This window comes from Numenius arquata, chromosome 13 (assembly GCF_964106895.1).
Source record: "Numenius arquata chromosome 13, bNumArq3.hap1.1, whole genome shotgun sequence".
NCBI classification, from domain to species: Eukaryota; Metazoa; Chordata; class Aves; order Charadriiformes; family Scolopacidae; genus Numenius; species Numenius arquata.
The window spans coordinates 980,556-999,668 of record NC_133588.1 but is presented as its reverse complement, the minus strand read 5'-3'; the positions used below and the strand labels follow the sequence as shown (position 1 = coordinate 999,668).

Here is a 19,113-nt window from a genome sequence, read left to right as displayed (position 1 = left end):
TCGGGTTGATTGAAACTTCCTGATATATCATCCCAGGCTCAATTTTTTGGATGTTTCTGCCAAAGTTTAAGGATCAAGTTTGAAAACTTCTGTGCTGGCCGTCTGTCTGGAGCTGATGGTTGCCCAGTGTTTCAGCTAACACATTACTAGCTGTGGCACAGTGCAAAATTACATACCTTGCCTTTCTAAATCTGTTTTCTGAGGTGTCCCCACTCAGAAGCAGGGACGTTCTTTTGGCAGAGGAGACCATTATGATGCCAAGATCTTCCTTTCTTGCTCTTACAGTAAAATAACACCCAAATTTGGACAATATTGTAGTCTAGGAGAAATGGCTGTGTGCACACTTGCTGGGCAAGCTTGCTACTGGCTGGGCTCTGCTATCGTCTGCTCTACTGCAAGTATAGCCTACATGGTCCTCTCCCCTCCTTCATCAGCTGTTTTGCTGCTCTTTTGGGAATGAGAGGGCCCTTTACGGACTGCAATGTGTTTTAGGAACATGTGAGAAGTTACTGTCAGTAAGCGATGGTGTTTCCCCATGTAATTTGATTGAAAACGAAGAACCTGCTATCTAAAATTTTCTTCCTTCTCTCTTTCCTGTTCACCTCAGTCTTTGGCACAGCATCTGCTGCAGCTGTCTAAGGAGGCTGAGTGCTGGGTGAGCTCCATGGTCTGGATTTGCTGCTGGTCTCAATGCACAGAGCTCTGGGGCTCCTCTTCTTTGAGCTGTTCCCTAAATCCGGTGGGATGCAGAGTACATCCAACAGCGGTTCTGGAGCTTTTGTGCCCATGCTGTGGCTGCTCCAGCAATCTCCCAAGATTATCGGTCATGTTCTCCCGGTCTGGCTGGGTGCAGGAGGGAGCTGAACTCAAGACTCTACTTTTCAGCAAAATGGAGCTTTTGGCTGCCCTCGCAGAGCTGGAAATGAAGTGACCTACTGATAAGCTTCAGAAGTGAAGTTTTGGCTTCCCTACCCAGGTTGCCCTCTTTGCTGCTGAACATGGCAGGAGGTCAGGCACTGGTGTTTGTGTGTGATCTGGATAGAAGGGACTCTGCATGGTCATCCATGGTAGCTTCTCAGAGGCTTTTTGTTCAGCTAAGGTGAAGGTAACCTGGAGTCCAGGAATCCATGAGCTCCCTCAGGGCCCCATCTTGTTGTTGTAGGAGACCTGAAAGAGAACATGCTGAGTGCTGCCATAGTTTTCCATCTCTGCCCATCACCCCAAGCTATCTGCCTTTCAGCGCGTCCAGTGTGATGCATGTGGAGGAGGACCATGGTGTGGCAGGAGTAAGAGCCTTGCAGCAGCCTGAACACATGTGTAGCTTTTGATGTGGGTGGGGGGGAATTGCAAAAAACTATCCCAAATAAATCCACTGTTCTGCTTTGATTGTGGCAGAGCTCAGTAGTGGATTAAAAGCTCTGTGATTCCCAGGCCACCTCTATTGTACAAACAAAGAAACACTTAACCTTGCAGGGGATTATGTATAACAGTGTGTGTTGCTGGTGCATAGAAATTAACTATTTGTTACATAGGAAAATAGCAGCTATACTAGTGAATATTTTAATATACATATCCAAATATCAATTTTTCTCCCACTACATATTTTAGTGTATTTTTCATGGTTTGTAGCGCTTCCTGTGCAACATAGTTGTTTTTAGGGCACTGTAGGAGGCAGGTTCTGTTCTCTTTAAGCAAGGTCTCCGTGGGAGAATTTTGTCTTAAATGGAAGGAGGAAGTTTTGAAGTCAGGATTTACAGCTTTTGAGTGCTCTGGAGCACTAAGTGATCTTGTATTAATGACAAGCTGTGCTGTCTTTGTGTTTTATTTCCCCTTTAGATCAAATGTTTAGAGAGGCTGTCAGTAGCTCGTGTGCTTTGATTGGGGTTTGGTAGTTGAGAGCTTGCTGGTGTTTTTGAAATGCAACTGGGTGTTGCTGCCTGGGCAATAAACAGAAATTTTGGGGATCAAGTGGTAGGGATCAAAGGTTGATGATGTTTCAGCCACTTCTCTCCATACAATCTTCTCTTAAACAGAAATCCTAGTTTTGTACAACTGCATCCAAAACTCAAGTCCGAAAAGGACAAGAAGGAGGGAAGATGCTGAAGGCACATTAATGGAGAAGGAAGACAACGTTCGCGACAACAGAGAAAGATGGGACTGAGTAATGCTGGAGAGAGCTAGGCAGATCTTTGAATACGTGGAGAATCAAAGCCTTTGGGAGAGAGAATTGGGTTGTTTGGGTCAGGAGGCTGCAAGCTCTGCACAGGAATCTGCTGCTTTGCTGTGGTGGCTTGTGTTTGTGTAACTTGCAGGGGAAATGGTTTGAATGGGCAAATAGATCAAAGGTACTAAAAAACTATGGTTGTTCAAAGCCAGCCAGCCATTTAATAGCACCCAACATAAAGGAGACAGGCTGAGGCCAGCTAAGATGAAAAATAGCTTTGAGGAGCTAAGCTGGGTCCGCTGGTGGCTGCAACAGCTTGGAAATGGAGATGTCCTCATGGGGGAGGGTGGGAGAAGGTAGGTCGCCAATCTCTTCACATTTATTTATTTATTATATGCCATATATTTATGGTATTTAGGTCTCCTGTGTGCTACCACACTGACCAGTAAATACCCTTGGTGCATGTCTATCTGGGCTGCCTCCCTTCTGGCCTCTCTTGCTTCACAGACTGGAGCCCGAAGGCAGGTGTTGAGAGGTCAGGTACTGCCTCTTCACATGAACTACTTACCAGGAGGTGCCTTACTGCAAGCCACGGTTTCTTTTCCCGAATGTTTTTCCACTAGTCTGCCCTGAGCTAGACCAACATGTCCATGTACAAAGTGTCCTGGGGCCCAGATCACCTGAGGTTTTCATAGATTATTACAGAGCAGCAGTATGTGGAGGGGCTGACTCAGTCTTTTCTTGTGCTGCTACAGATGTGAAGCAAATATATTGAAATCAGCTGTTCACATTCATTTTCTTTTTAAATGGAAAGAAAAGAAATTTAGTTAGTGAGAGCGAAACTGAAACAGGTTTTCCATAGGAAAATGGTGAATTAAGGCGGCTTTGTGGACTGCTGGTATCTCTGTCTGGATCCTCTTCTAAATGTTTGGGTAACTTTTGTTGTAGCCTCTATTAAGTAGTGATTGCATTGAACCTGGACAGGCTATTTGCACACTGAGAAAGTCTGATCCCAGCATTTAGTTTGTAAAGGAGTAGGAATTTCTTTGGAAGACATCTCTAAATAGCTATGCTAAAACATCTGAAGTCAATATATTGGGCGAGTACAGAAAAAACCCCATTTAAATCAGTGCATTACAGCAGGGTGAGGATTATCTGGGAAATGGAAAAAAAAGTAGAGTTTTCACAAAAGACAGTGGGAGAAAATGTGCTGCATCACTCCTGCACGTCTCCCTGCCTACCGGCCTACATTTGGTATCCATCTATAGCCGCTATTAAAAATAATTTCAAAATTATTTCTAATTCAGGATGACAAAAAGCTTGATTTGAAGATAAGATCTGAGCAGCTTGGTGAAAATTCTGGCATGTTAATGGACATTGCTGGATGCTCGGGCTGTTTCTGGTGAGAACGAGGTGCAGTTTTCTGACTGCGATGGAAATCCCCACTCTTCCCCAGGCCAAGTCCTACAGGGAAGATGGCCAGCCATCGTCTGCTTGGTACATGCATACTCATCATCCTAGACAAGAAATAGGCTTTAACTCATTCCTCAACATCTTATGCTGGCTGATGTGGTTATTTTGAAATGAAGGTAACTTTTCCCCCTTTTTTAATGGAAATGAAAAGGTTAAAGCTGGCACAAAAAGGAGCCTCAGTACTGCTATATCAGTGCATGTGACAGATTTTGAATACACACCAGTTCCAGTCTTGCCACAAAACTGCATGATCTGCTGCAGAGCAGAAAGAAAAAGACCAAAACTGACTTACGTATTTTGTTTGATGAACTCAGTGCTTTGATACAGAGAGAAGTACCTTCAAATTACTGAAGAAGAGCTGATCTTTATTACTGGGCTAAATGACTAGGGAGAGGCATTGGCTGACTTCTTAAGAGATATTTTTTCATTTGATATGTGCAACTTATGACTCTATAAGGCCTTGTCTGAGTGTAGAAAGGAAAGATGTCCTGAAAAAATTCCAAAAAAATTGCAAAGGTTTGTGCTAACATGTGGCAAAAAGAAAATGGTGATGCTGAAAGTAGAGCTGCATGTGGCAACCTGCTCCGGAGCGAGGAGCACTGTGGGTTATGCTCATGGGAGCTGTGGTGGGGTCACGGGCAGAAGACAGGAGACACCACCTTGAAACAGTGTCAATGGCAAGAAGAAAAACATTTATCAAGTGTTTTCTGATGAGTTGAGTAGGCCAAACCCCAGCTGCTGAAGTTCAGTCCCTGGCTTTGTCTGTATGGGAAACTGTGGCTTCTTCTGTGCCAGCCTTTGCATTCCCATGCCAGCATCAACCAGTTGGTCCCATCAGCAATCCCAGCAGCATTAGGAAGTTCATGGGAGTGTTTCAAACAGAGATTATCATCTGTGATGGAAACATCAATCTGTCTCTCAGGTTATCCGTGCGCATGGCTTTGCGTGGTACCAACCCTTGTGAAAACATCTAGGCTGGGCATTAGTTACCTTTCAAAAAAAAGGTGATTTTGTAGTCATTCCTTAAATTCCTTTGACTAGAAAATTACTATAATTGTAGTAATTTCCTTTTAACGATGTGTGTTACATCTCATTAGCAACAATGTTTGCAGGGGCTCGGTTCCAGTTGCAATGGCACCATCCTTATAGAGAGCCACTGAAATGTGGGCTGTGCTTCTCCACCAGAGCTCCTGTGGCTTCACAGCTTCAGCCGAAGCTGGAGGTGAATCACCAGGCCAGCTTCTGACTAAATTCAATTACTCCCATAATAACACTGGGATACTGGAGTCAAAGTGGGGGGATAATTTTCAGCTGGCTGCAGAGGAGCTGCAGATGACTTGGGAGCAAGTCAGGGGCTGCGGTGAATGCACCCTGTCCTCAGCCAGCAGAAAGGTTGTGTGATGCCGTGCAAGATGCAGTCCCAGCCACTCGGTGATGCAGGGGATGTGGCCCAGAAGCTTCCCATGAGAGTGGCAGCTCAGCCTGATGGGGGGTCCTCCAATAGCCTCCCCAAAGCCACAGATTAAGACATTGGAGGACATCAAGACACTCATCAGGACAGCATCTAGGTAAAAATGAATGGTCTAAAAACCAACACTGAATTCTTCTGAAAATGGCAGGTAAAATGGCTTTCTCCAGGCTTAGGAGCCTATTTATATCCTTTCTTTTGTTCAATATGACTTCCCCTTGCATCCGATTCTTAAGATGCAGTTCCCGGTACCTCCTGGAGTATCTGTGTTAGACACAGCGTAGGGAAATGGGGCAATAAGTGATGGACTGCCTGCCCAGGACAGCCCCATTGGTCCCTGAATATGGAGAACATCCAGCTTTTGTGGCAGGTTTTTCAGCTTAAAAACTCTGCTAGGAGGGATATTTTGAAGTCTCACATTTGAGACCAGCAATGTGCCCTTGTGGCCAATGGAATCCTGGGCTGCATAGGGAAGAGTGTGGCCAGTAGGTCGAGGGAGGTCATTCTCCCCCTCTACTCTGCACTGCTGAGGCCACAACTGGAATACTGCGTCCAGTTCTGGGCTCCCCAATTCAAGAGGGACAGGGAACTACTGGAGAGAATCCAGCGTAGGGCAACAAAGATGATTGAGGGATTGGAGCATCTCCCTTATGAGGAAAGGCTGAGAGAGCTGGGGCTCTTTAGTCTGGAGAAGAGAAGGCTGAGGGGAGACCTTATCAATGCTTATAAGTATCTAAAGGGTGGGTTGAAGGAGGAGGGAGCCAGACTCTTTTCAGTGGTTGCCAGTGACAGGACAAGGGGCAACAGGCACAAGTTGGAACATAGGAGGTTCCACTCAAATATGAGAAAAAACTTCTTCATGGTGAGGGTGGCAGAGCCCTGGAACAGGCTGCCCAGGGAGGGTGTGGAGTCCCCTTCTCTGGAGATCTTCAAGACCCGCCTGGATGCAGTCCTGAGTGATGTGCTCTAGGCAATTTTGCTTTAGCAGGGGAGTTGGACTAGATGGTCTCTAGAGGTCCCTTCCAACTCTGACAATTCCGTGATTTAGTGTCCAATCTGCATCTTTCAGATCCATCACAGATCAGATCTGTGGACCTGGAGGTAATTTTTCCTGAAAGCCCAGGACTGTCAGGAAACTTAAGTTAACTTTGAATGAATGAAGCTGTTCTCACTGACTTCCGAGGAAGCTGGATAAAGGGTAGAAGCCCATCCATGTTCTCACTGGCTTTTGTATCTGCACACATATTCCTAAGAAAGAAAGAAAAAAATGCAGTCGTCATTTTTATTCACAGGCCACAATAAAATCCAATTTGTTTACTTGTAGCTCTGCTGGCAATTGCACTCTAAGTGGGGCTTAAAGCATTTTAGAACTCATAGAGTGATAAAAATAAGTAATGAAATATATTTTTAATATAGCTAGAAAATATATGAACAGTCTCAGCCTGATGTAATTAGAGGTGGATTTAACAAACTCAGGCTCAGAACAGTGACCTTATTTTGTAGATGCTTTTAGCTATTTGTATCGAGTGAATTTCCAAAAACTCAGCCATCAGATTTCCTATATATTGGATGATTTAGGATCTTAGTTTGATTTTTCCCCTGGCTGCGTTAACGGTTGAGAACAGCCTGATTGTGTGAGTTAGAAGGTATAGAAACTGCCTCTAGACACCTTAGATTTTCACGATGGCAGATGGAGCAATAATAAAATCCCATTTGGGGCTTTCGGATGTTCTCCGTTATATCCTTCTCTCTTTGGTTAGTTTTAACTTTGGTAATTCTGTTTGATGGGTAATTTGCTTTGGTCTTTGCCTGTGATTGAGTTATTTTGAAAAGTTAGAGTAAAATGAAGATTCTCAGGAAAAAATAATGATGGAATAGCTGTAGCCTGATTATCTCTTTTCTTGGCTGATCAGTGCCAATGTGGGTGATTTTTAGTTGGTGGCATTTGTCCTTGCTGCCAGCTTTGGTACTTCAGGTACTGGGTTTAAAGGGGACGGGGGTGAGCAGGTGAAAGTAGGTTTCTTGCCTTTAGCGTGCTTATCTAGATGAAGAAGTCACAAAGACTTCTCTAGATTTTAAAACTGCTGGAAACTTTATTTTGTTTAATGAGATTTGGTGTGGAAACTCAATTTTTCTGTTACCCTTCCTATCAAAAGTAGCTACTTAGGACTGAAGTGTCCCCAGACAAACACCTACAGGGCATGGCATGGGTGAGGTCGAACCATACAATTGATGCTGCCACTCTGGTACGACGCCTGACAGTTCATTTGGAGAAGTTGTATCTCTTGATCCTGGGAGTTTTCAGCAAAAAGCAGGTTTCTGGAAGTCTTATCCGCTCTTTGGTGAGCACAGACACTTCTGCTTTCAGGAAAAGCTTGCTTTTCTGTGACTCTCCTGATAAGGCTGCTCCTGGGGCACAGCAGCTCCATCAGCTCTTATCACAGCACCCGCCGGCGGGTAGACCTGGTGTCAGTAATGTTTGTGGTCAGTCCTCCTTGCCCAGGATTTTCTATCAGTTTGATTTTAACTGTCAAATCCCAGCCCAGTCTCCTTCCTCTTATCACCTGAGTTCCCCCAGGACTTCCTTGCCTACTGGGCTCGAGCAACCTGTGGCTTTCAGGCTGTTTCACAATTATAGATATGCAGCTCAGGGATTATCTTGTTACTCTGGAAGGTTTTTGCTTGTGTGTGTTTGCAGACAAATATTCCAGCTTGTATTAAATAACGATCAGCTTTAAACTGGCTGGTACTTTATGGTGTTATTTGGGGGATAAAAGTCTTCAGCACTGTTTATGAGTGAAATTTGTACTTTACTCAAATTCCTGCCAGGCCCAACCAGTTCTGTGGGGTCTCAAAAAAAAAAAAAAAAAAGGAATAAAATTTACTGTCATCTCCTCCTCCCTCTAGATCCTTCACTCATTCTGTATTACTTTGGGCTGTTAAATGCCAGAAAAATTTGGCACGTGTTTGTACCTGTTCTCATCTGTGACTCCAGAGGCTGTGAGATAGGAGTCAGAGCAGCATTTTGGCACAGATTTTAAATGCCAGCATTTCAGAGGCTGCAGAAAAAATATATAAGATAGAAACTAGGTAAAGGAAAAAGACTTTTTCCTTAAACTTCAAAACACTTCGTGCATTTCAGGGGTGAGCACTGTAAATTTGGATTAAAGTACTCTCCTGAAAAAAAATCACTTGCTTTTACAGTTTTTTTTTTTTCCCAGTAAGTTGATTTATGTGACTTTTCTGGCAATTTAATTCTGCCTGCCCTCTGTGTGGAAGGCCAATTTTAAGGTGAAGAACCACTAGTTTATGGTTTACAGGAAAAGTGTACCATATATAAAGAACTGTTTGGCCCTCGTGAGACAGAAATGCTGTTGTTCTTTTGATCTTGATGCTTGGAGACATATTCATTGTCAGTCAGGATCAGAATAAGCCAAATCTTGATCTTGGCTAGCATACAGCATAAATAGGAGCACTGTGGGGGCAGCTTCTCATCCAGTTGTGCACTATGCAGAGGTGGAGCTGGATGGTGTGGATGGGGCTCTTGCTCTGGGCACAGCCTTTATTAACCCCCCACGATTAGCTCCCAGGTGACACTGGTGGGATGCTTCAAGCCATATGTGCTTGTTGAAGTACAAATGCTTTAGTGTTCTGTAATCAGAAACAGAAAGCAGACCTGGGACCCTTCCTCCGAGTTGTGCATTGGTATTCTGCATCCTGCCTGCTGCAAAGAGGTCACGTTCTTGGGAAGGAATGCAGAAAAACAATCTAGGCAGCTGGGCACTCTCTATAACCATTGTGCTGCTGTGGAAAATGATACCCTTTTCACTGTGGATTTTGTTCTCCTGCTGTGTTCCTTTCGTAATTGCCAATTAAATAAGTATCTTGGGCTTAATTTATCACTGGTCTAAACTTGTCTATGTCAGGCAAGGCAAACTGGGTTAGCATTTGGCAATGCAGGTATGTTTTAGGAGCATCAGATTTATTTAGTTCGGGGAAGAAATATTGATATGTATGTGGTAAATTGGCTAATTTTGTCCTCTAGCATCATTTCCTGAAAGAGAAGCAACAGGGTTTATAATTGATTTGATTAAATAATAAATGATACATTCTCCTACTGCAAAGTAGGCAGCATTTTCAGTTTTCAGTGTATGAATCTTCTGTGGATATGAATAGAGAGACTCTAAATAGTACATGACCTGGGGTAGTTATTCTTCCCTAGGCATTGCTGCACACCAGTGCACAGTGTCAGCGGCTTGAACAAGAAACTTGAGGTAAATTAAGGTTTCTTTTGTCTCTCTCCCATTGCTTTATTGCTGAACTTCATAGGAGCTTTCTCCAGACCTTCTCACTTCCAGCTGTGGCTTCAAAGATGTTCTGTACCTGTCCACAGCTCACAGACAAAGGTTCCAGATTTAACAGTTAAGTGTAAGCTATTGTCCTGTTATCAGCAAAGGAGTCCTCCTTATGTGCCCTTGTACATGGATTTGATCCTTTTTTTCTTTCCTGGTCATTTAAGTTGGCTGTACTAAGCCTAGTATTAAATTAATGCTGGGGCCAATTTGTAAAACAATATACAAAGTGTATGGCCAGATTTTCAAAGCTGTATATTATTTTTCAGTCTCTGAGTTGGGAGCAGAGACACTTTCCCCCAGGCACTGAGTATCTGCAAGGCCACTTTGTACATCCAGAGGTGAGGCTGCTAAAGTGCCTGTGAGGTTCTGGCCAGAACCGGTATCAAAAGAATCGTTCAAGGATGAGCTTGGAGCTTGCTGCTGAAATTACTGCAAGTTCCTCTCTAGGTGCCCAGGAGAACATTATTAAACCTCTGTCTTGTGACTCCTTCACATGCCGGTAGGTTTGCCAAAAGGCAGCCAGCAAGCTGTAAGCCCGTATGGCCAGGCAGATGGATTCTGTGCGTCATCAGGTCCCTTTAGAAGTAACATTAAGGTGACACAGTCTTTGTGTGTTTAAACGGCTGACAACTGAAGCAAGACATGTCTTGTTATGTTTGGTAGCTGCTATTTTGCATTTCTCCACAGAGCTGGGAGATGCGTGGTGTTGGAGAAGATGCAGCTGGATGCAGATGGCAAAAAATACTGCTGGGTTTATCATTAATTCCAGTCCTGGGTCTTTGCCTGTCTACTATATGTTCCTTAACGAGCACCCTGCATCACTCAAACATGGGGTAGACAAAACACTCCATAATTCATTAAATGTAATTCAGTTTTAGGATGAAGCTTGCAAGCTTTCCTCTTTAGGCTTGGGTCATGCCTTGGGTTAATAGCCCAACTAGTTGCTAACAGCTAGTGGACCCATACCCAGGAGCAAGGCAGCTTCACCTGCCTCCGGTGTTGCCAGTCTCACCCTGTACCTAGTGAGCACTTCATTGGTTGAGGGCCGGTTCTGCAGAAGCACTTGGAGATAATTTTTGGTCTGAATATTTAAATCTGAACATAATTCTTGATTGTCAGTTGTCGTGTCCCTTGTTTTGCCTGTTCCCTAATGGTGGCTGTTTTGCTGTTTGCAGATGATGGGAAGCTCTCCCTGGAGGAGTTCCAGGCCTTTTTCTCTGACGGGACGCTCAACGAAGAAGAACTTGAAAAGCTCTTTCATACCATTGACTCTGACAACACCAAGTAAGTTTCCCGTCTTGACACCCTCCAGTTTTACAGAGCCTTTGGATCATTGCATTAATGTGCAGTGGCAGTGCTGATCTAGAGAGCTAAGCACCGTGGAGGCTGCAGGAGTGCAACTCACTTTGCAAAACTTTGCAAAATCTCCATTTCTGCTTGGTTTGTGTCTCGTCATGGTGGCCACTATGACTCCTTTTGTCTTGGTGGTTTTTTCAGGCCATCTTCTTTAGTGCAACCTGATCTTTATGGCATCTGAAATGATGCTTAGTTTTACTCATGAGGGTAATTTAAATGGCTCTTCAGCTTTTCCACTTTATCTAAAAGCTTCACTGTGCTATATAAAAGGTGACCATGTGAATCTCTGTATGCATTGTCCTATCCAGCTATTTTACGCACAACAAACTGGAATGATTTGCGGTCTTGTCTCTTTGTGATCTCTCTGTATCCCCTGCACTTGGACCATGCCTGCTTTGCCTCCCTCCAAAATATCCCCGGGTGCAGCGGTTGTTCTAGCAGTGGGTAGAGGTGGAATTCAGCTCCATGGAGGCCAGCCCAAGCCCTGCAGCTGCTGTTGATGATGCTTTGTCTCTGCTCTGACCCCAGCAGCCTGATGTGGCTATACTTCTGTCTGCACAAAGCCTGGGCAAGGAGCAGGGGGACAGATCATAGAATCATAGAATCACTGTGGTTGGAAGAGACCTTTAATATCCTCAAGTCCAACCATTAACCTAGCACTGCCAAGTCCACCACTAAACCATGTCCCTCAGCACCATGTCTGACCAGCTTTTAAATACCTCCAGGGATGGTGACTGCGCCACTTCCCCGGGCATCCCATTCCAAGGCTTAAGAACCCTTTCCGTGGAAACATTTTTCCTAATCTCCAATCTGAACCTCCCCTGGCGCAACTTGAGGCCATTTCCTCTTGTCCCATCGCCTGGGACTTGGGAGAAGAGACCGACCCCCCCGGCTACACCCTCCTTTCAGGGAGTTGGAGAGAGCGAGAAGGTCTCCCCTCAGCCTCCTTTTCTCCAGGCTGAACACCCCCAGCTCCCTCAGCCGCTCCTCACAAGACTTGTGCTCCAGACCCCTCGCCAGCTCCGTTGCCCTTCTCTGGACCTACTCCAGCAATACGAGCAGCACTGCGCTGTCTGCATCACGGCTGCAATGGCAGCAGGGGAAAAGGATGGCAGAGGAGGGGTCTAGGCGTGCTTTAGTTTTATGTTACATCAAAGTTGAAACTAAATGTGCCACCTGAGCACACTTGCTGAGAATCAAGCTTTTGCAAGCTACATCCAGCTATCAAATTAAGGTGACAAACTCATTAGCTGCCCCTCAGTGCCTCCTCTGACTGCCTTTGCCTTTGGTGGGGTTTGAGGTGTCTGTGAGACCCCTAAGTCTCTGGCACTGGGGCGTGTTTGGGATCGACATGAAGCCATGTGGTCTGTGAGGCTCCAGTGGGAGCCCCCCTGCCAGCAGGTGGTGACAGCACTGGCTACCGGCTCAAAGGGCACAGCCCACTGGTGGGGTTTTCTCTTTCCAAGAGGAACCCCTCTTCATGAGCCTGAGTAGCTTAGGCTGTTTAGAAATATAAAAGAAAGCCAGCTTTGAGTCATATTCCAGTGTGACTCCTCTAGAGAGAAAAAAACTGTCCAAAAAGCAGATGAAAAGAGAATCCGATTTCAAATAAGAAGTCTTGCAGTAAGTGTTTAAAAAAATAATGGTCTGGTTAATTATAAAGCTTTCTGGCAGCAGGTAGATAGAGTCTTGCCCATGTGAGGGGTGCATGCTTTGCCACCCATCCAAAATATCCCCTGGAAAGAGTGGCTGTTCTAGAGTCTGCTGGATCAAAGCAGAATATTTAAAACTCATTAACCTGGTACAGGGGCTGCTGCTGAAGACATTTCTGAAAGCAAAATGAATGTAAGGTTTCTCAAAATCCCATCTTTCCAATATGTGTATTTCCCAAAGTTTATTCTAAGGGCAGAAATGCCAAAGACCAGCTTGGTATGTACTATTCACTGAATAATTAATCAATGGAACTTAAGCAATCTTGTTACTAAAATTAGCTGAGAGTGATCCATTCCTTCCAATGGTTCCTTTTCAATGGACACTAGATGCTGCCTTATGCTTTGTGGGTCTATTTATCGAGCTGCAGGTGATGCTCCCGGGTGGGCTCTCTATAGACTCTGGCACTCGGGTGCTCACCTGCCTCTCTTATGAAATAATTTATAGCATTGCCTGAGCTTATCGAAGTTCATCTGGCCTTTGAAAGGATGCAGACAGCTGGTGTGTGGATCAAGATATATGGGGGGTTAGAGTGTGGGTGTTTCTTTTGACTTTCTTGAAATGCGACTTCTTGAAATTGGATTGCAGTCCATTTTCACTTGGGGATTGTACAGAATCTGCAGCTTGCCCCGAGCCTCAGTAAGGGATTTCTTCTAAAACGGACAGAGAGAAAGTGTGCTACTTCTAAGTGTCATGCAACAGTGCTGCTGGTGAGCAGGGTCTCGCTGAGCAGATCCTGAGCATGGCAAGAGTTCCCACAATTCAGTAGCATTTTTCTTCTGCCAAGATGGCTTGATTCAGTCAGCAACACCCATTAGGGACCAATATTTGCACAGAGCACTGTAGCATCTGCCTTTCTTGGCTGGAAGAAGCAATGAGTTGGTCAGCCTTCCAAGTTAAATCCTTGTATGAAATTGGCACTTGCTTATTGATTTGGAAAGCGTAGACACCTACAGCAAATTTATCAAGTTGGGGGAAGAAAATATTCCTCGGTTTTTATCTGCAAGAGTGCTGTTGGTCTCCAGAAAACCTGTTTCAGAGACAAGCTTCCTTCTGCAAAAGCGCTTTTCACTATGAAACGAGTAGTTTGTTGTTGACTGCAGTCTTGCATCTAGTACAGTCCTTCAAGTTGTGTGTGTGCTCTTCACCTTGCCCTGTCTTCTGTTCTTCACACAGTAAATCGGAGGGTCTGTAGGCATATAGGGCAGGAAGGATACTGCCTCCAGCCTCCGGCATGCCCAAGGGTTAGGGTTGTAGTTTCAAGAGCTGCTGCTATTGAGCAAGAATAGTGGAGTGGAGCTTTCATTTTTCTATTTTACAGGGGAAAAAGGAACAATATTAACTTTATCTTTCCAAAAGGCTGTTTGAATGACAATCATGTGCAATTTGATAGAAGTTTGCTTATTTTTAAAGCTGTTTTTTGATACTCCCTTTTATCTCTGTTTTTCTCATATTGCTCATGATGTTTGTTTAGTGTGCAAAACAGTTTGCTATTGAAATTACATTACAGCTAGAGTAGAAAATGAACAAAATTATGTTCCTGCTGATTATTAGTAATTGCTGTTACCAGCCAAATTACAAAATGTTGATTCGATTTCCTGGAGTATTTTTAGGAGCAGGGAACTGCCTTACTGGAGTAGACAAAATGAATGTCTGTATCAGTTTCTTGACTTGCTTTAGTTGGGAAGACAGTGCAAAGGAGAAAAATTGGGCAGATGAGTGGGAAGATGAGGTTGGTTGATGATGAAGGAATCACTGTGTGGAGAGTCAGTCGCAGTGTGCTGCGGCTGGGAGATGGGCTTCTGTCTTGGGAATCACAGTCCTCTACAAAACATCTCATTGCCCGCAAGGTATGGTTAGGAGGATGCTGAACTGAACTGAGATACCCCAAATAGCCCAGGGGCATAAGCAAGGTTCCTTCTTTCTTCTTGGCTGCCTGGGAAGTGTCTCTAGGAAGTTAATGATGTGGAATGGTGGGCATGGGCTCCAAACACCTGGTTTATTATCGGGTATGTCTGTAAGAGAATCTGCCATCCATGGCAGGGTGCGAGGATGTGCTGCAAGTCCCATCATCACTGGTTACTTCATCCGGCAGCAAGAACATGCAAAATGTGTCATGTATTTAAATCCCTTTTTTTTTGCAAAATTATGTTCGTAAACCTGCTGTTGCTTAAAAACAATGATCAAGTGGTGTTTTTCTCTCTATTGCTCACACTGGCTGCCCTCCTTCCCTCCCAGCTGAGGCAGGCAGCAAAAGCAAGATGTTGCTAGGTGGTTTTTCATTATTGGTTTTAGCTACTATTTCAGGAGGTTTCAGCAGTGCTTTATGGGGAGCTGCCTGAAGATTAATGGGGAGGTAATAATATGTTACTATTAATATCAATGCTACTGGAATTGCACAAATTATGTGTATGATATGTAGACACATTTAAAAATACATATATTTGGTTTAGTGGTAGAACAGGGCTTTAGAAAACATTAGATTGATGTTCACCTGGGAATTCCTGTTATATTTGCAGTATGATCTACAACTTTTCCTACCTTTTCTAATGATACGTATCAATTTTAAAAGGAAAAAGTTGTTGCAAATGGAAAGCCAAACCAGTTTTAGGATCACAAATGGTCAGATGAAGCCCTTTCAACCTCTTATTGTGATACTGGGTGAAACTTGCTTTGCCTGACCCACAGTTCCCGTCTTGCTCCCGCTCGCTGGGCCAGCGCTGACACCCACTCTGCATCTCCCCGGAAGGAAGGAGTCCCTCTCAGTCCTTGTGAAAGCAGGGGGAGGTCAGGCGTGACTGTTGACCAAACTAATTTAGTCCTGGCAGGGGATTTTAAAAATACCTTTTCTATCTCGTACATTTTTCATAGCTGAAAAGGACAATCCTTCAGGGAGAGATCTGCTCACCGGAGCAGGACTTCTCTCCAACGAGCTGTACAGGTCCATTCACAAGGAGCCAAGAACATGGCATTAGCATTCTGCTGCTCTGTCATTTGTTATCTCTTCGCTAGGCTTAAAGCTCTTCTTTTAATTGCTTTATTCTCCCCCTTCCCCTCCCTCTCTAAATGAGCTCTTCTCTCCAGTGGCAAACACTAGAAAAGGTTGGAGCGTGCATGTAGCAGAGGCAGTATCTCTTCTTAGAAGCCCTTCACAGCTTCCCCAGATCGTCACTTTTGCTGGAGGATTGTGACAAATGGAGAACCGAAGACGATCAGGTTTTTCAGCAGCATGTCGCCTCCTGCCCTTCATGGAGGTTACATAGGGCTGTGCTGGGATGGGGGATGGATGGGAAAATGTCAACCTTTGGATACTGAACATCATCCTCCTTGGAAACAAGGAGCCACCTTCCTCCCCTGACCAGATATCACGGGGAGCTGTATTATAAATCGTAGTAGTTTGGGGTTGCTTTGGGGTGCAGGGCTGTGGGGTACAGGGGGGGCAGCTACCAGCCCAAGTGTGTTGAGCCCCAGAGCTAACGGAGACATGGCTGTGCAGGGCCACCTCAGAAGCAGGTAACGATGATGATGAGCTTCTCTACCTGTGCTAATTAGTCCTGCTGAGAAGCAGGAAGCCCAGAGAGCACTGTGTTGGCCCAGACATGCTGCTTCCAGTGATAGATTCAGCTCCAGGGTTTCGAGAGCCCTGAGATGCTGGTGTGGACAGGGTGGGAGCTTTGGGTGGGAGCTTTCACAGGCAGATTGGGTGTACCTGGACCTGCACAAGGTGTTTAAATGGCCACAATCCGAGGCAGAGCTGTTGTTGGTGGGGGCGACCTGCTGCCTGACAAAGCTGATGAGATGGGTCTCTCCCTGGGCTGGCCCAGCGGGACAGCTGCTCCTCAGGGCCCCACTGCGAGCGCTGCTTACTTAAGGTTGATGGAAGCAGAGCAAATGAGGGACAAGTTAATTGTGCAGGAGAAGATGTTAAGATTGTGTCAGCGTTAATGAGGAATATGAGCAGGGGCAAGCTGCCTCCCGCAGTTGTGAGTTGCTGGTTGTGGTGTGTGTTTCATGCCGGAGGCGTGTGGAGCATCGGTGCTAGGAGAGGGAGGGAGCATGGCAGCATGTGCTCCTCCTGCCTGGCCTCCCCAAGGCCTCTTCCTCCTCTAATTCAGCTAGGAAACATCCCCCAGCTCTTCTCTTCTGCAAACATCATCAGGGCATTTGCAGAGCCAGAAACTCTCAAAATTGGGCTGATGCCTGCACAGATGAATTTTGTTTCTCTGTTACTTGATTGCAGCGATACCCAGAGAGTAAAATCTGTTTACATTAGACCCTGTGCAAATACATAAGACTCAGTGCCTGTGGCTATGCAGCTTGATGCTGTACAATGGTGATCAGCATCCATAGCAGCCTTCCAATATCTGAAGGGAGCCTACAGGAGAGCCGGAGGGGGACTCTTTGTCAGGAAATGTAGTGACAGGACAAGGGGTAATGGTTTTAAATTGGAAGAGGGGAGATTTAGATTAGATATTAGGAGGAAATGCTTTACTGTGAGGGCAGTGAGACACTGGAACAGGTTGCCCAGGGAAGCTGTGGATGCCCCATCCCTGGAGGGGTTCAAGGCCAGGCTGGATGGGGCTTTGAGCAACCTGGTCTGGTGGGAGGTGTCCCTGTCCATGGCAGGGGGGTTGGAACTCGATGATCTTTAAGGTCCCTTCCAACTCTAACTGTTTTATGAGTCTATGATTCTATGATTCAAAGAGTGGGAGGAGATGCTGGCAAGGTGCTGCTGGTGTAGCTGGGGGTCCAGGCTGATGCTGTTCCCCATGAGAGGAGCCAAAGGAAGATGTCTTGGTAGCAGTCCTGCAGCTTCCTGGCTCAGTGGTACTCTGAGCTCTGAAAACTCATGATGTTTGTCTAAGAGCAATGCGGCATTCTGGTGGGGTCAGTGGCCAAGGAGTTCAAAGTCTGTTCCCAAGCGAACAGCAAGCAATGGACAGGTTGCAAAGAAGCCCGATATGTGCAAGCTGAAGCTGCACCTTGTGCTCCAGCTTATAACCTGGGCAGAAACAGAGGTTCACATCATCACAACTGAACATGGGGTTTCTCAACACCCTCTTTCCAGTACACAACCCTGCTCCAGACCTGGACACCTTCAGTACCTTTGCCTGCTGTCCTTCTGCTCCAGTGATTATTTTCCTCTGGTGGAAAAGGTCTGTTGTTACCACTTTGCTTGGATACCACAGTCCCCCCAGGCATACCCTCTGAGATGCTTTACCTTCCCACAACCTACATCAGGTCTGGAGTCCTTTGGTGATGGAGGAGACTCCATCTGATAGATGTGGGCATGGAGATTTTAGCAGCAGTGCTCTGCTGCCCATGGTTTTTTTCCAGGTTTCTGTAGTCCAGCCCTCTCAAATTTGAAAAGAAAGTACTTCCACTTCTTGGGCAAGGAACAATAATGATTATGATTATTTTTTTCCTTCCTCCCCCATCCCCCTCATCTTGGCTATTTGCAAACCTGATTCAATTGAGTGCTGGATTCTTCTGGGATCCCAAAGACCACGCTATGGAGATGGATGCGTCCGTTGAGACCAACTTAATTTTTGAATATTGAATGTTCTCAATTAGCTCTCTGGGAAACAAACTACGGATGGCATAATCAGCTGAGATTTTGATTAACTGATTCAAGAGACAGTTCTCGTCTCTTCTGAAAGGGACAAAGTGATTGCACAAAAATTATATGTCTGGCTCTTATTTCTGGCTCTTGAGAGTGTGGGCATTTGGTGGATTTTGTTCTTTCTGTTTATGTGGAAGATGTTTTTTGAGTCCTAGCTTATTCTTCTCTGTGCCGACACGTCACTTATGCTATACTCTGCTCTACTTTTGATTTAAGTGAAGAAATACTTGGTGCCAAAGCTGGTGCTTAGCAGCTGCATGCTGATAGATCTACAGGACATTGCAGGCTCACTGAAGAAAAGGGGCTTTTAAAACAAACAACTCGCTGGAAAGGTCATTGGGAGAAACAAAAAGCTGGAAAAACTGCACAGAGACTCATTTGAACAAACACTTGAGAACATTTTTCTATTTCTAGTCGTATTTCCCAGGTGTTTTCCTGGGCAGCTTCTTGACAGGGTCCCTGGAGGGAGCCTGTTCAATACCAGCAGCAAGGCAGATTTGAGCTGAGAGCAGCGGGCTGGTGTTGGCTGTGGAGGGTGTGGAACAGGGTTTGTCTGCGCAAACAGGATGGAGAAGCGTCACACCAAAGGGCTTTCTAGCTGGGACTGGAGCTCAGCAGCTTGGTTTTTTGGACTGTGCTGGGCTGTTCTGCATCAGAGGTTTTCTTTTCTTGGGAATGGAAAGATACCGAGATCTTGCATTAAAACCATAAAAGTGACTAGGATATTTAAGCCTAATCAGCTGCTTGTGTTCGAGTCATGTAGGCATTCAAAGAGATCATAGCGTTTTGGTTTAAGCTCCAGTCTTACAAATTTATCCCTGTGGGTTTTTTTTTCTGAATAAGCATGCATAGGGCACCACAGTAAAGCAGCAGATGTGTTCAGCTGCTGCTTCATAGGCAGAGCAAGCCATCTGCCTTAGGACTGAGTTTGGGGAGAGGTTTTTCCAAGTCATTTTTCAGTGGC

At 45.2% G+C, this 19,113-nt stretch overlaps 1 protein-coding gene across 1 annotated transcript in view; it reads left to right on the top strand.

Moving 5' to 3' along the window:
- Positions 1 to 19,113, top strand: part of NECAB2 (N-terminal EF-hand calcium binding protein 2) — an 85,782-nt gene that overhangs the window by 30,947 nt on the left and 35,722 nt on the right. Inside the window, exon 3 of the mRNA XM_074158103.1 lies at positions 10,636 to 10,744. Within this exon, the coding sequence (XP_074014204.1) occupies positions 10,636 to 10,744 (109 nt within the window). The remainder of the gene's footprint in view (positions 1 to 10,635; positions 10,745 to 19,113) is intronic.